The 14,326-nt window shown below is 43.3% G+C and overlaps 1 protein-coding gene across 2 annotated transcripts in view; it reads right to left on the bottom strand.

The window, feature by feature from the left end:
* Nucleotides 1–10,254, bottom strand: part of Abhd12 (abhydrolase domain containing 12, lysophospholipase) — a 58,060-nt gene extending 47,806 nt beyond the window's left edge. The window contains exon 1 of one of the 2 annotated variants that reach the window (XM_041670681.1): nucleotides 9,887–10,254. In XM_041670681.1, the coding sequence (XP_041526615.1) occupies nucleotides 9,887–10,077 (191 nt within the window). In that variant the 5' untranslated portion in view covers nucleotides 10,078–10,254. The remainder of the gene's footprint in view (nucleotides 1–9,886) is intronic. The other variant, XM_041670682.1, reaches the window with a different exon arrangement.
* Nucleotides 10,255–14,326: the final 4,072 nt, after the last annotated feature.

Below are 14,326 nucleotides of genomic sequence, written 5' to 3'. Positions count from 1 at the left end.
GATGACCTGAGACTGTAGCCTCGCATTCTCTGTGAGTGGGTGGTGGCACATGCCTTTAATCCCAGCACTCGGGAAGCAGAGGCAAGCGGATTTTTGTGAGTTCGAGGCCAGCTGGGTCTACAGGACCTAGTTCCAGGACAGGCTCCAAAGCCACAGAGAAACCCTGTCTTGAAAAACAAACAAACAAACAAACAAAGAACTTGGTAAAGGGTTAAAGTTGAAATAATTTAGAGAAAGTTAGAAAAAGTCTATATTTTCATTAGCAAAGCATTAGGGATAAGTTCTGATAAGCACTCAGAAAAAGAGCTTCAGGGAAGTAAAGAATTCATCATTTTTTGTTTAAGTGTTTGCCAGGTATCAGACAGTATTCAGTTTCCTTTCTGCTGCTGTGATTAAACACTCTAGCCAAGCCAGGCAAGTGGTGCTCATGCCTTTAATCCCAGCACTTGAGAGGCAGAGACAGGTGGATCTTTATGAGTTCGAGGCCAGCCTGGTCTACAGAGTTAGTTCAAGGACAGTTAGAGCTGTTACACAGAGAAATTTTGTCTCGGAAAACAAAACAAAAACAACAAACTCTCGAGGGCTGGAGAGATGGCTCAGTGGTTAAGAGCACTGCCTGCTCTTCCAAAGGTCCTGAGTTCAATTCCCAGCAACCACATGGTGGCTCACAACCACCTGTAATGAGATCTGGTGCCCTCTGGGGCTGGAGAGATGGCTCAGTGGTTAAGAGCACTGCCTGCTCTTCCAAAGGTCCTGAGTTCAATTCCCGGCAACCACATGGTGGCTCACAACCACCTATAATATGAGATCTGGTGCCCTCTTCTGGTGTGCGGGCATACACACATACAGAATATTGTATACATAATAAATAAATAAAAAAAAAACAAACTCTCTCTCTCTCTCTCTCTCTCTCTCTCTCTCTCTCTCTCTCTCCAAAAGCAACTTAGGGAAGGGCAGAGTTTATTTTAGCTTTTAAGCTACAGTTCATCATTGAGAAAAGTCAAGGCAGGAACAAGCAAGCAAGAACTTGAATAAGAAACCATGGAGAGCTTACTGGCTGGCTCACTTGTAGCTTCATGTTTCGCTAGTTTTCTGATATAGAATAAGACCACCTATCCAGGGAATGGTTCCACCTAAAGTGGACTGGGCCCTCCTACATCAGTTAACAATCAAGGCAATTCCCCACAGATATGCCAACATGTCAATCCCACCTGGGCAATCCCCCATATAAGACTTCCTTCTCAGATGACTCTAGGTTTAACAATCAAGCTGACAGAACTAACCAGGGCAGATAAAAATGAGGAACTATCTTGGAAATCAGAATAAAGGTCATCCTTATGCAATCTCAAAGTGTGAAGCTATAATACTGAAAATCAGAGCAAAGACCATCCTTGTGAGATTTCAGGCACAAATGAGGAACTATATGGGAAATCAGAGCAAAGATCACTCGTTTATAAAGTTCAAAGACTTTAGAGCTCAGTTTTGTCCATGCTCTAGAACATTATGAGAGCTGTCAACAGCCAAGGAGGCTAGACAGAGACATCATGAGGCAGAGCCACCACAGAAATAGTGCGAGGAGCTGGGCAGTAATCCCAGCACTCAGTAGGCAGAGGCAGGTGTATCTCTGTGAGTTCAAGGCCAGTCTGGTCTACAAGAGCTAGTTCCAGAACAGGCTCCAAAGCTACAGAGAAACTCTTGTCTTGAAAAAAAAAACAAAAAACAAAAAAAAAAAACACAAAAAAAGAAAAGAAAAGAAATAGCACGAGTGCAAATGCTCAGCAAAGCTACAAGGGTGGGGCCACCAGAAAGATCCCAGAACTGTAGAGCTACCAGTGAGTCTCCAACTGTGGAAGAACTCAGGTAAAAGACTTCAATTTATGATCACTGGTAAAAGCCCAACAATGCTATGGAAGCAGGAATGCTACAGACAGTAAAGTCTCAAGCACCCACTGTTATTATCCTATAGGTACCTTAGCCAGGCAAGGTGAAACTAATGCAACTCATCTCTACAAATTTAAAAACACATCCTCACATCGTTAAACAAATGCAACATAAACAAATGTACCACACCTTTATATAGTCAAATACTCTACAGCATAAACAAATGTAATTCATCTTTACCTAGTAAAAACAATATTCCACAACAGATTCCTGCAAGTTATTCTCTGATCTCCACATAGTATTTGAGGGCAACCCCCGCCACAAAACCACAAATAAATATATGCAATAAAAAGATATACTAAATGCACAACTATGAAATGCTAGATTAGATTACAGTCTGGGGACAGGAATGGAAAGTAGGAATAAATTCTTGACACAAGTTAACAGCTTTCTCAGTCCCTTTAGCTTATAACATTAGTAATAACAATGGGATGGATGCACCAGAAGATGCTACTGACTGATGTTCACCAGGTGCCAGGAATTTTCCACACACCTGGGCCTCACCACAATCCTACTGGGAGACATTCTTATCCCCACATTACAGATGAAAACAACAGACTCAGAAAGTTAAGTAGCTCATGCCACGCCACAGATTCTGAGAAGACTCACTTGAAACTCAGGTCACTATGCAGCATCCTATAAAATACGGACTTCAGTCCAGGGAAGACTAAACCCAAATGACAGGTCCTTTAGTTAATGGACAGTCTAGTCCCGGCACTCTGGCTATCATCTTCTCTATGTTGGCTGGCCGCTCTGTTCTGAAATTCCACATGCCCATCACAACATAGGATGGAACAAGTCACTTGCTGTGCTGACAGAGTCACTCAGAAAGCACAAACCCACTGAAACCTAAGGTTTATGGTAGCAACTGTAGACAAAGAGCACTGACCTGAAGCTTGTCTCAACTGTCATTACACAGTCTTCTGCATATTTTATTCAAAATGCAAACGTTCCCTTGGGAGGAATATCAGGAAACTGAAGCAGGATCCCAGTTTTATTAGCATAGACCTGATAAAATGACTATCTTCCTTGACTTTAAGTATTAAAATTGTATGGGGGTGTGCTTGCCATGGCACGCATGTAAAAGTCAGAGGACAGCTTTGTAGTGTTCTCTCCTTCTGTCAATACATGGGTTTGAAGGATCAAACACAGGTCACCAGACTTGTGCAACAAGCACCTTTACCCACTGACCCATCTTACTGCTCTCCCTACCCAGTCACTTTTAAACTTTTAAAAAATTCCATGACTCTTTCTAAGGCAGCCTTCATGAGCATGTCAAGAACTCAGTTTGCCCAAAGGCATCTCCACAATGTAGACCTTGGAGGACTCTAGTAGGCCCATGCATGACAAAAATGGCTCTGGCCGGCCTTGCCATTCCCCTAGTCCCTCTGCCTTGCTAAAAGCCATTATATTACATTCCTAAAGCTAGCCACCAAGGTCTATTCCCTTATTTGGCCACTTCCTCCCCCTGAGGCTGACTACTAAGGTCCAGCCATTAAAGTCCAGCAATCAAAAGCCCTTTTCTTGCTGCCCTAACTGACATGCCCAATCAAAACAAACCAACTCATGCTAAAACTGGTTCCCCACTTTAACCTTTATAATCTGCCATTTGCCTATGGACCACATCTGTCTCTTTTCTATGCAGAGGCAGTCCTTTGTCCCTCTAGGACAAATACCCCTTCTTCCCCTTGCCCATTTTCCCTTCTCCCTTGTTCTCTATCCCTTGTCTTTGTCTCTTATTCCCTGCCCTTTGTCCCTCTGGGGCAAATAAATCTCCTTTGTGCTAAAAACTTGGTCTTGGGATGTCTTGGTCCATACTAATCCTTTCAGACCTGTCTGTCAGAGTTACCTACCACAGAAAGCTGCCTTGGGTAGGAGTAGTGACTGTGAGTTGAAAGGAACTTTGAGTCAAACAGAAATATAAAAACCGCAGTCCTAGCTGGGCGATGGTGGCGCACGCCTTTAATCCCAGCACTCGGGAGGCAGAGGCAGGCGGGTCTCTGTGAGTTCGAGACCTGCTGGTCTACAGAGCTAGTTCCAGGACAGGCTCCAAAGCCACAGAGAAACCCTGTCTCGAAAAACAAAAAAACAAAAACAAAAAACAAAACAACAACAACAAAAACCGCAGTCCTAATAACATTTGGTGTCAGGCTATATAGAGCAACCATGGCAAGGTAGGGCACAATGGAAAAGGCTGATCCCACAGAGGTCCTGATTAAGCACACCAGACAAAGCCAACTTGCTATATTGTAACCACTGGGGCAATTCTGTTGTTTTGGGTGCAGTAGAGCAAAACAAAAGATTAAAAGCTGGCTCTGAAACTAAGCATGAAAAGACCCGGATGTGTGAAGTGTGGTTAACCTTGGGATGGCTAAAGGTGAATGACATGGACACTGACCTCAGCCACCTGCCTTTCTGGGCTATAGTAAAGTCAACAGCATCTTGGATGAGGGCTCTTCTCTGGACCAAGGAAAAATGAAGGGTGTTGACTGTGTTCTTTGGTATTTACATGATCAGGGATCTGACTAGGAAACCTCCCATGCAGCTCATAGGTCTCTGTCCATCTCTGGATTTGGTCTAAAGGCTGGGAGATGAAGAAAGATCACTCCTGGACATTTCATGCATGCCTTCCCAGGGTCCATGCTAGACCACTTGAATCTTTCATGAACACTGTCAAGAATCCCAGGGCTACAAGAAAAAAAAGTAAAACTCCTACAAAATCCCTCATCTGCCCTGAATCTCTGCTCATCAGACAAAGCACATTAATATCATTCCTCTTCCCAGAGACTACAGAGTTCCTATATTAATTATATCAATATTTACCTTTAAAAACCACCCTTTCACCCACCCAGAACTTAAAACAACAAAATGGGGGCTTTTGATTTCAAAAACTGTTTCCATCTAAATTAGCTACAGTGGAGTTTTTTGTTGTTGTTTTGTTTTTCTTGGCTTTTTCTGGGTTTTGATTTTGATTTTTAAAGCTGATGAGACCATGTACAAAGCACAAAACCCACACAAACAAACAAAACCAATAGACAGGGCACAATGGCTACTGCACCCTTCATCAGAACTAGGATAAAAACCAAGTATTGTCTTGGGGACATTTTCTCAAATTCCAGTGTACATCTGTATTAAATATATCATTATTTAGTCTAAATCAAGGGGGAGGGCAGGAAGCATTTAATAATTTGAGGAAAATAGTCACAGATAGAAAGAGGCAGGGAAGCTAAATTAAGTAGATGATTTAATGATTTTCCATGAACATGTAAGTCAGCAAAAGTGAATCCAGACAGTAGCAAAGTCTAAACACTGATGACCTAGAACAATTTGTTGTTGTTGTTGTTTTGTTTTGTTTTGTTTTTGGTTTTTCAAGACAGGGTTTCTCTGTGGTTTTGGAGCCTGTCCTGGAACTAGCTCTTGTAGACCAGACTGGTCTCAAACTCACAGAGATCCTCCTGTCTCTGCCTCCCAAGTGCTGGGATTAAAGGCATGCGTCACCACCGCCCGGCTGACCTAGAACAATTTGTAATAGTTAATGCGCTATATGCTGAAAGAGCTCCATATTTAGGCAGTTTTACACGGCAATTCTACAAATTTTAAAGAAACAGACAATTTTCAGAGTATTTAAAATTGAGCCAGGTCTGGTGGCAGAGGCCTGTAGTCCCAGCACTTGAAGGCTGAGGCAGGAGGACCAAGAATTCAAGGTCATCCTTGGTTATACAGAGCATTAGAGAACAGCCTGAGCTATTTAAAGCTCCAACACAAAGTAGTTTAAACTGACTTAGAGGAAGAGATAGCCCTGCTCCCAGTCCCGTTACCCAGGCTGACCCAAAACTCCTGGGCTCAAGCACCTTCCTCTGCCTCAACCCCTACAGGCCACCATGCCTGGCCAGAAAAAAAAACTTTTAAATAAGCTATAGACAACGCTGAAACAACTGATAGAGACAGCAATAAAAAAAGAAGGGGGCTGGAGAGATGGTTCAGTGTTAAAAGCTTGTACATATCTTTCAGAGGACCTGATCAGTTCCCAACACCTTGTCAGGTTGCTCATAACCGCCTATAACTCCAGCTATTGGAGATCCCACGCCTCTGGCCTGGGCACCTGCACTCATGTAATTAAAAATACAATAAATCTTTTTTCTTTTAAAAACTGTTCATTATCCCAGTACTGCAAAAAAATTAATAAGGAAATTATAGATAAGCCTTATGAATAATGATGTACAATTTCTAAATATCAACATACCTTCTAATACTTATCCCCAAAATGGAATGATTCTATAATCTAAAAGAATCTATCACCTGTTATAGTAAAAAGAAAAACACTATGAATCTGCCACAAATGCTAAAACAGCACTTAAAAAAAATCTAGCTACCTGCCAGGTGGTGATGGCATATGCCTTTAATCCCAGCATTTGGGAGGCAGAGGCAGGTGGATCTCTGTGAGTTTGAGGCCAGCCTGGTCTACAAGAGCTAATTCCAGGACAGGCTCCAAAGCAACAGAGAAACCCTGTTTTGAAAAACCAAAAAAAAAAAAAAAGAAAGAAAGAAAAGAAAAAAAAGGAAAAAAAGAATAAATTTCCAGCTATCATTTTTTTTTTAATTAAAAAACATCACCAATAATCCCCTTACCAAAATAACTAGCATGACACTTAATGGCAAAAAACACCAACAACATCAATAAGGTCATGAAGGTGCTTGGTATCACCCATAGTACTTGGATGTCAGCAAATTTATGAACTAATCAAGGTGCCCAGGGTCTCCACAGTACTTGTCTATCAGTAAAGTCATAAACTAATTAAAGTATCATTCATAGCACTTGGCTGTCAGTAAAGTCATGAACTAGTCAAAAAGGTCTAGTATTATCAACAGTACTTGGCTTTCCTAGAAATACCATGAATTAGAAAAGACAAAGAAACAAGTGACATAACATTGGAAGACAAGGGACAAAATTCTTACTACTTGCAGCCACCATGCAAAAACTCAGAAAACAAAGGGAATCAATTGTAAAAAACTATCAAAAACAATGTTACTAGTTATGACTAATACAATAATAATACATGCTATGATAAAGGATTCTATTTTCAACAACAACAAAATCAACTAATTAGAATGAAAATGTATAGGAGAGGCCAGGAAGATGACTCATGCAGTAAAGGCAATTGTCATCTGAGCCTGGAGAACTGAGTTAGACTCTAGAACCCACATACAGGGAGAAGGAGAAAACAGATTCCATGATTGTCTTCTGATCTTTACATGCACTTCCACATACACATATCATACACACACAAAATAAAATATAAAAAGAATGTATAGAATTTTTCTAAAAGAAGTAGATAGGTAGGGAGCAAAGAAAAAACAATTTTAAGATACAATAATCAAGAGGACATTTCTGAGAATTTAGGAATTTGAGTACAGACTGGACATTATACAAAGTTGACATCTGGTACTATCACTACTACATCGTTGCAAATAAATTTTTTTGTTCAGGTACTTAAAAATTTGCAAACTGGGTGGTGGCGGCGCACGCTTTAATCCCAGCACTCAGGAGGCAGAGGCAGGCGGATCTCTACATTTAAGGCCAGTCTGGTCTACAGAGCGAGTTCCAAGATGGCCAGGGCTACACAGAGAAACCTTGTCTCAAAAAACCAACCAGCCAACCAATCAATCAAATTTGCTTAAAAATAGTCTCACCCCCCACCCTGAAAAAAAAATGCAGAGAAGTGAAATGATTCAATACCGCTAAACAGTGAAAGTTTAGAATGTGTGTGTGCAGATATAATAAACCATTATGTCTTCCTCACTTTCGTGTACCTGAAAGTACCCAAGGAATGGAGTTCAAAGAAACAGGCAAGGTCAAAATGTGGTAATTATACACCGTTTTAAGTGCAGGCAACTTAAAATGATGGAGGTCACAATCAGTACTAATTCTTCAGTCAGTTACAGACACATCCTTTGGCCCAGCAATTCCACTTCTAGGAATTTATTCCATGGATACTCATTCATTCAACAAGTATTTTTTTTTTTTTAACCACCTACCATTTGGCAGGCACTGGAATACAGAGGTGGAGAGAACCTGCTCTAATTGCAGCTCCATTCTTGTTGGGGGAGGAGTCAACAAGCAAGTCAATAAGTCTGCAAGGTCAGGTAAGTGATAAGGTAAACAGGGCTGGGTTGGGCTGGGTTGGGCTGGGCTGGGCTGGGTGAAGAAGCACCAGAAAGTCTTGTAGGGGCAATCAGAAAGAAAGCTATGGAGTAATACTCCAATCTGGCCTTCCTTCCTTATGCTTTATTCTCCTAGAGCCTCTGTTCATTCAAAGGATGTGGGCGCCATTTGAATGTGTCTCTTTGTCTCACAGTACTAATCAGGTCTTTTTAATACAAGGAAGATGTCAGGGCAGTAGTCCTGCCCCCTGAACATTACTGTGCATAGCAATTTGATTTTTCTCAAAGGAAGAACTTCTAAGTTATCTAAAAAGCATATAAATAAAAATGTATTTATTTGAACTATCAAGAATTTTTGAATGCAGGTAAACTTAAAAGAAAATAGAGTATATCAGTTTTACAAAAGATCACCTGCTAGTTAATTTTTAATTACATGTAATACATTTATTATTCTGTGCATGTATGTAGGTAGACTGCAAGGAGGTCAAAGGCCAACTTTCAGGAGACAGTTCTCTCCTTCTACCATGGAGTCTCAAGGATGGATCTTAGGTCATTAGGCCTGAGCAGGAGCCTTCACCAGGTAGGTAATCTCGTTAATTTTACCCACATACAAAACAAAATCAGTCAGTTCTGACCCTTCTGCAAGACTGAGAATCACTGATTTAAAAGATTGCTATGTTTAAGTTCATGATCTTTTACCACAGAGTTTCAAGCTCTGGTTTTCTTTCTGTTTAGGTAAATGTTTTACATATACATAAGGAACGTTCAACTGACGTAAAAAGAAATGACTGCTACAATTCCTATCTCAGGAGTATTGAAAAGCAACATCCCTGGTCATGAATTATCAAGACTTCAGAACTGTCAAGAAAGATAATCTACACATTGGCAAATTGTCAGATTAAGAAACCACCATAGAGGGAAAGAAACCTATCCCTATGAAATACGCTATTTCAATTTTGAAATCAGCTTTACATAACTGTACTCTTCTCCATCCCAAAGGGAGGATACAAAACTAACTAATCGATCAACCCCAGAAGACTTCAGAACCATACAAAGTGATTCTCAATGACCAATTCCTGTGCAGGTTTCAAGTGCCTGCAGCCACCTGCACAGACAACCACCGGTTCCCTCCAACAGCTGAGGATGAATGCATCCGTCCTTTCCCTTAGACACTACAAAACGGCCTAACCCTCGAAGCAGGGTCGGCGAACGCTGCTCTGACATAGTTACCTGGGATGAACAACCGAAAGAAAGGACCAAGCATCCGTAAATTTCCAGACAGGGGAGCGCTGCTACTGAGCTCCGTTTGAGGTCAAGGCAAAGCAAGTGAAGTGGCTAACAACACTTGCGGGGTCTGCGGTCCACCCTGCGCGGCCCTCTTCTTACACATGGCCTTCCTAACTCCCCAGGAGACTCTTCCAGGGCCAGTCTGGACTACTGGACTCCTGACTACTACTGACCCGATCCCTAAGTATCCCCGCGGGCTAAGCTAAGGGTCTCGATGTCAGAATGTTGGCTGGGTTAGTGAGAAGCCCGTAGGGTAGGGGTGGACAGCAGGGAAGTGAGGGTGGAAGCAGCGATTCAGAGGCAGGTGCCTGGAAGAAAGAATGGGGCTGGACGACCCCTGCGGGCCAGCCCAGAAGAGGAAGTCTGAAGAAGGGTCGAAGAGGACGCCGGGAGAATGGGATGCTGTGATGCTCCCACAGCAAATCACTCAAGGTGGGGGCCTGGGACTACCTGCCCACCAGGTGAGGGGCCCATGAGTACCCGCGCCGCGTCTCACCTGCCCAGAGCCCGCTTCATGCCCGCGTCGGCTCCGCTGCTCGGCTCTGTCGTCCCCTTGCCTGCCAGACGCAGGTTCTGCTTCAAGCGGCAGTCGGCGTCCAGCGCCGCGGCGGCCGAGCCGGAGGAGGACGAGCCTGAGGCGGCGCAGCGCTCATGCTCCAAGGTGACGGGCTCGGTCCGCTTCCTCATCCCGCGGCCCTGTCGGCCGGCAGTCCTCGGTGCTCTGGCTTCGCCTGCCTGCCTGCGCCGCCCTGGCTGCAGTCGCCACCACTCGCAGCCGTCACCGCCGGGAGCCGGGTGCCCACTGCCGGTCACATCCCCAGCCCCAGGCCGCGGCGCCCGCTATGGACCAGCGCCGGAGGCCGGTCGGCTATCGCGGCCAATCAGAGCAAGCCTCCACACAGCTCCGCCCACCTCCAAACACGCCCCCATCGCCTCCCCCTCCGGTCCACGGGCTACACGCCCAGCATCCCTAGCGCCAACAACAGCCATCTTGGAGAAGGGCAGAAGAAGCTCAAGCTGCGGGTCATTTTCCGGGCAGGGCTGATCTTGAAGGGTCTCGCCGCGTTCACGCTGTGGTTTGGGGTCGGTTTGGGTTCTCAGGCTGAGTTGCTTTAGGTGCCAGGTGTCGTCTGCAGATTAACTCGGGCATGCCCCATCTCAGTGGTCCAAATGGTGAGGACGCAGGGAGTGCGACAGCCAGAAGGGGTCCTTGAGGGAAATCGCTCCATTTGCAGGGCAAAATAGGCGCCCTCCACTCCCTCTGTGGGGCCTTTGACTCCCCTAATACGCGAGAACCCTTAGATATTCTGAAGGTTTGTTATACTCATCAAAAAGCTTTACCTTAAAAAAAAAAAGCACACTCTTTTGTAACTAGTGTATCATTTAAAACAAGTTTGTATTTACTTTTTGTTCTTTGGCTGAATGTAAGGAAATGAACTGTCTACATATGCTTTGAAATCTCTTATTAAAATCTGGATCTTCACAAAAACGATTAGAAATGGTGGAAGCCAGGAAATCCATTTCAAAGATAAATTTGTACTATGACACCCGAAATTAAGTAATGATTCAATCCACCAGAAAAAAAGGGAAAACACACTTTCATGAATGTAGCTTTTTATAGTTTTTGCTTTGTTTGATATGGTGGCATTGATTTTACTAACGGCCTGCAACCAAGAGATACATAGTTGACTACTTATTCCGAATTTACTTTTTAATTTTACCATGTGTCAATCAGTTTGAAAACTTGGCAACTGATAAAGATTAAATAGGAATTTAGAAATGTAAGGGGTTATGTTGACTTTGTAATGATATTTTGATGTTTCCCAAGAATTTGACCATTTTGCTATATCACAACATATGTTCATACTGTGTGAATATCCATAGTCTTTAAAGCAACAACAAAAACAGTACTATAGATTTGAAGATTCAAAAAGCAAATAAAATGCTTTAAAAAATAATTTTCTACCTATCAATCATAAAATCTTTATAGAAAGAAACAAAGAGTAGATAGATCTAGTAGGACATGCCTGAAGTTATTACAAAGGTTGACAGCAGGAGGCTGCAGGCTGACCAGGCAATTTAGTGGATGCTGGGCCTCAAAATAACAGAAATAAAAAGAGCTGGATATAGCTCAGCAGTAGCACTTCCTTAGTGTACCTGAGGATCAGGGTTCCATTGCCCAGAAAAAAAAGAGGGAACTGGAGAGAGGATCCAGAAAGAGGGGATGGGTTGGGGGTCTAGACTTTGTCCATATGATCCTCATTTCCTGGTCTTCTAGTGTTTAATACACTCCCACCCTGATAAGCCCCCACTGTATCTCTGGGTCATACCCTTCCTGGACCTATGGCTCTTCTGTAGAGGTCTATGCTTTGCTGACGACTAACTACTCCATCTTTATCTATAGTCTTTCCCTACTGAGGAATGGGAACTCCATCCTTGTCCTTCTTGGAGTCTTACCCTTCATTTTTCCTTATGAATATCGCACCACACCAGTCATCAAGTTTTGTGTCAGCCACTACTCAAAATTCTATATCTAGAGCCGGGCGGCGGTGGCCCTTTAATCCCAGCACTCGGGAAGCAGAGGCAGGTGGATCTCTGTGAGTTCGAGACCAGCCTGGTCTATAAGAGCTAGTTCCAGGACAGGCTCCAAAGCCACAGAGAAACCCTGTCTCGAAAAACAAAAACAAAAAAAAAAAAAATTCTATATCTAACCACTTCCCATCGTCTCTACCAATCCCCACCCTGGGTTATTTTAGAGGTCTAAGGGTCTCTTGCCTTCATGTCTGTTTTTCTTCCTTCTGACTAACTCATCTGCCACGGGATTTCCTTTTTTAAGTAGGTCTGAATATGTCACTGAAAACACTTCAGTGAAAGAGGCAGAGCCTACCTGGCAGAGCTCCAGGCACACGCTCAGGCGCCAACTGCTCCCAGGATCACTGCCTCCTTGCTGGTCCTTCATGCTACCTAGCCCCTCTTTAAGACCTGGGCATTTTGATTCTTGTTACCCCAAAGCTCTGCTTCCCTAAAGCCCACACCAACAGAGTTACTTCCCTGCCCTCTGAGAACTCTGTTTGCTGAACACTAACACAGAACCGTCAGACCCTCTCATCTTTGCTGGGGTCACTTTTTTTTTTTTTTTTTTTTTTTTTTGGTTTTTCGAGACAGGGTTTCGCTGCTGGGGTCACTTTCCTTGGTTTATTCCTGTTAGTGCTGATCATCAAAATACTTGACATGGATATATCTATCTGTATTGGTGTTTTCCACCCTGTGAGATAGACTCCAAGAAAAGACCTTATCTACTGCATTATCTTCAGTATCTGGACCAATGCTTGGCTCATTGTACCCACTTCATAAATATTTGCTGGAGGGAAGATTGAATCATCAAGACTGCTCACGGGTACACCACTGTTCCCATTTTAAAAGTGAAGACATCTAAAGGTCAGTGAAGGACTTGCCCCCTGGCTGAAATTGAAAAGATGCATGGCTAAGAAGTGTTGTAACTATCAGCCTGTGACACACAAACCTACAGCAGTATAACTGGGTGTTAGTACAGATTAACCTAAGTATCTCTAATAGGGAAAAAAGGAACAGCCCTACTTACTTAGCTATCTACCTCCCTACCTGCATATCTATTGTTTTCTGAGACAGGCCTGGAACTCTCTGGAATGCTCTTACTTCAGCATCTGGAATGACAGAATTACAGGCATGAGCCACAACACCTGGACAAGTAGTTCCTATTTAAAGTGGGGATATTCCCATACCCATTTTGCAGATAATGTATGTCTTTGTTAGATCAGGAGCTGTAGCCTCACAGATCAGGCCCCACTCCAGCAACCTCCCTCCCTGCAGGATCAGCTACAGGAAGATGACAGGCCCATGCTATGACTCAGAAGTCACAAAAGGCAGAATCTTGCCTCCTTCCCCAGTTGGCCCAGAAACGGAGATATGGTGTAGGAAGTCCTTCTGTTTATGTGTTGCTTTCATTGGTTGAATAAAGAAACTACCTTGGCCTTTTGATAGGGCAGAACTTAGGTAGGCGGAGTAGACAGAACTGAATGCTGGGAAGAAGAGCAGAGTCAGGCAGAGTGCCATGGATCTCCTGCCTGGGACAGACGCTCGTTAGAATCTTGCCGGTAAGTCACAGTTATGTGGCAATACACAAATTAATGAAAATGGGTTAAATTAAGATATGAGAATTAGCCAGTAAGAGGCTAGATATAATGGGCCAGGCAGTGTTTAAATGAATACAGTTTCTGTATGATTATTTCAGGTATAAGCTAGCCGGGCGGGACAGAACAAAAGCAGCCCACTCCTCCTGTTACAGATACAAGCCGACTTCAAGCAGCCAGCATGTAGTACAGGCTCCTTTTCATGCCTATGCCGTCTGGCTTTGGACCACATGCCTCTGAAATCTTTTAGGGAGGACCTCTATTAGTTCAGAACCCCACCATACTTGTATGTGGCATTAATAATAATGACCAAAGTTTCACCTGAAGGGCAATTTGTCTCAGCACTTGACTCTGAAACATGTCTCTCAACACTGTCCAGTTCCTCTAGCAATCCTGTGATCTACATTTGCAAAAGAACACCACAAAATTCCATTATTGATTTATAGAAATTTATACCGCTGGACTGGAGTGATGGCTCAGAGGTTAAGAATACTGGGTGCTCTTCCAGAGGTCATGAGTTCAATTCCCAGCAACCACATGGTGGCTCACAATCATCTATAATGGGATCTGGAGCCATCTTCTGGCATGGAGGCAGAACACTTAAATATTTAATTTAATATTTAAGATTTAAATAAAATCTTAAAAGAAATTAATACCACTTTTCAAAAATCAGCTAAATAGTGTGGCAAGTTGGCACACATACAGGAGACAGAGGCAGGTGGATCTCTGTGAGTTTGGGGTGGGCCTGGTCTACAGAGTGAGACCCT

Source organism: Microtus oregoni, unplaced genomic scaffold, assembly GCF_018167655.1.
Source record: "Microtus oregoni isolate MIOR12 unplaced genomic scaffold, Mior012 000020F_ref0000438, whole genome shotgun sequence".
NCBI lineage: Eukaryota > Metazoa > Chordata > Mammalia > Rodentia > Cricetidae > Microtus > Microtus oregoni.
Note: the sequence above shows the minus strand (reverse complement) of the source record. Positions and strands in the feature narration are given on the sequence as shown.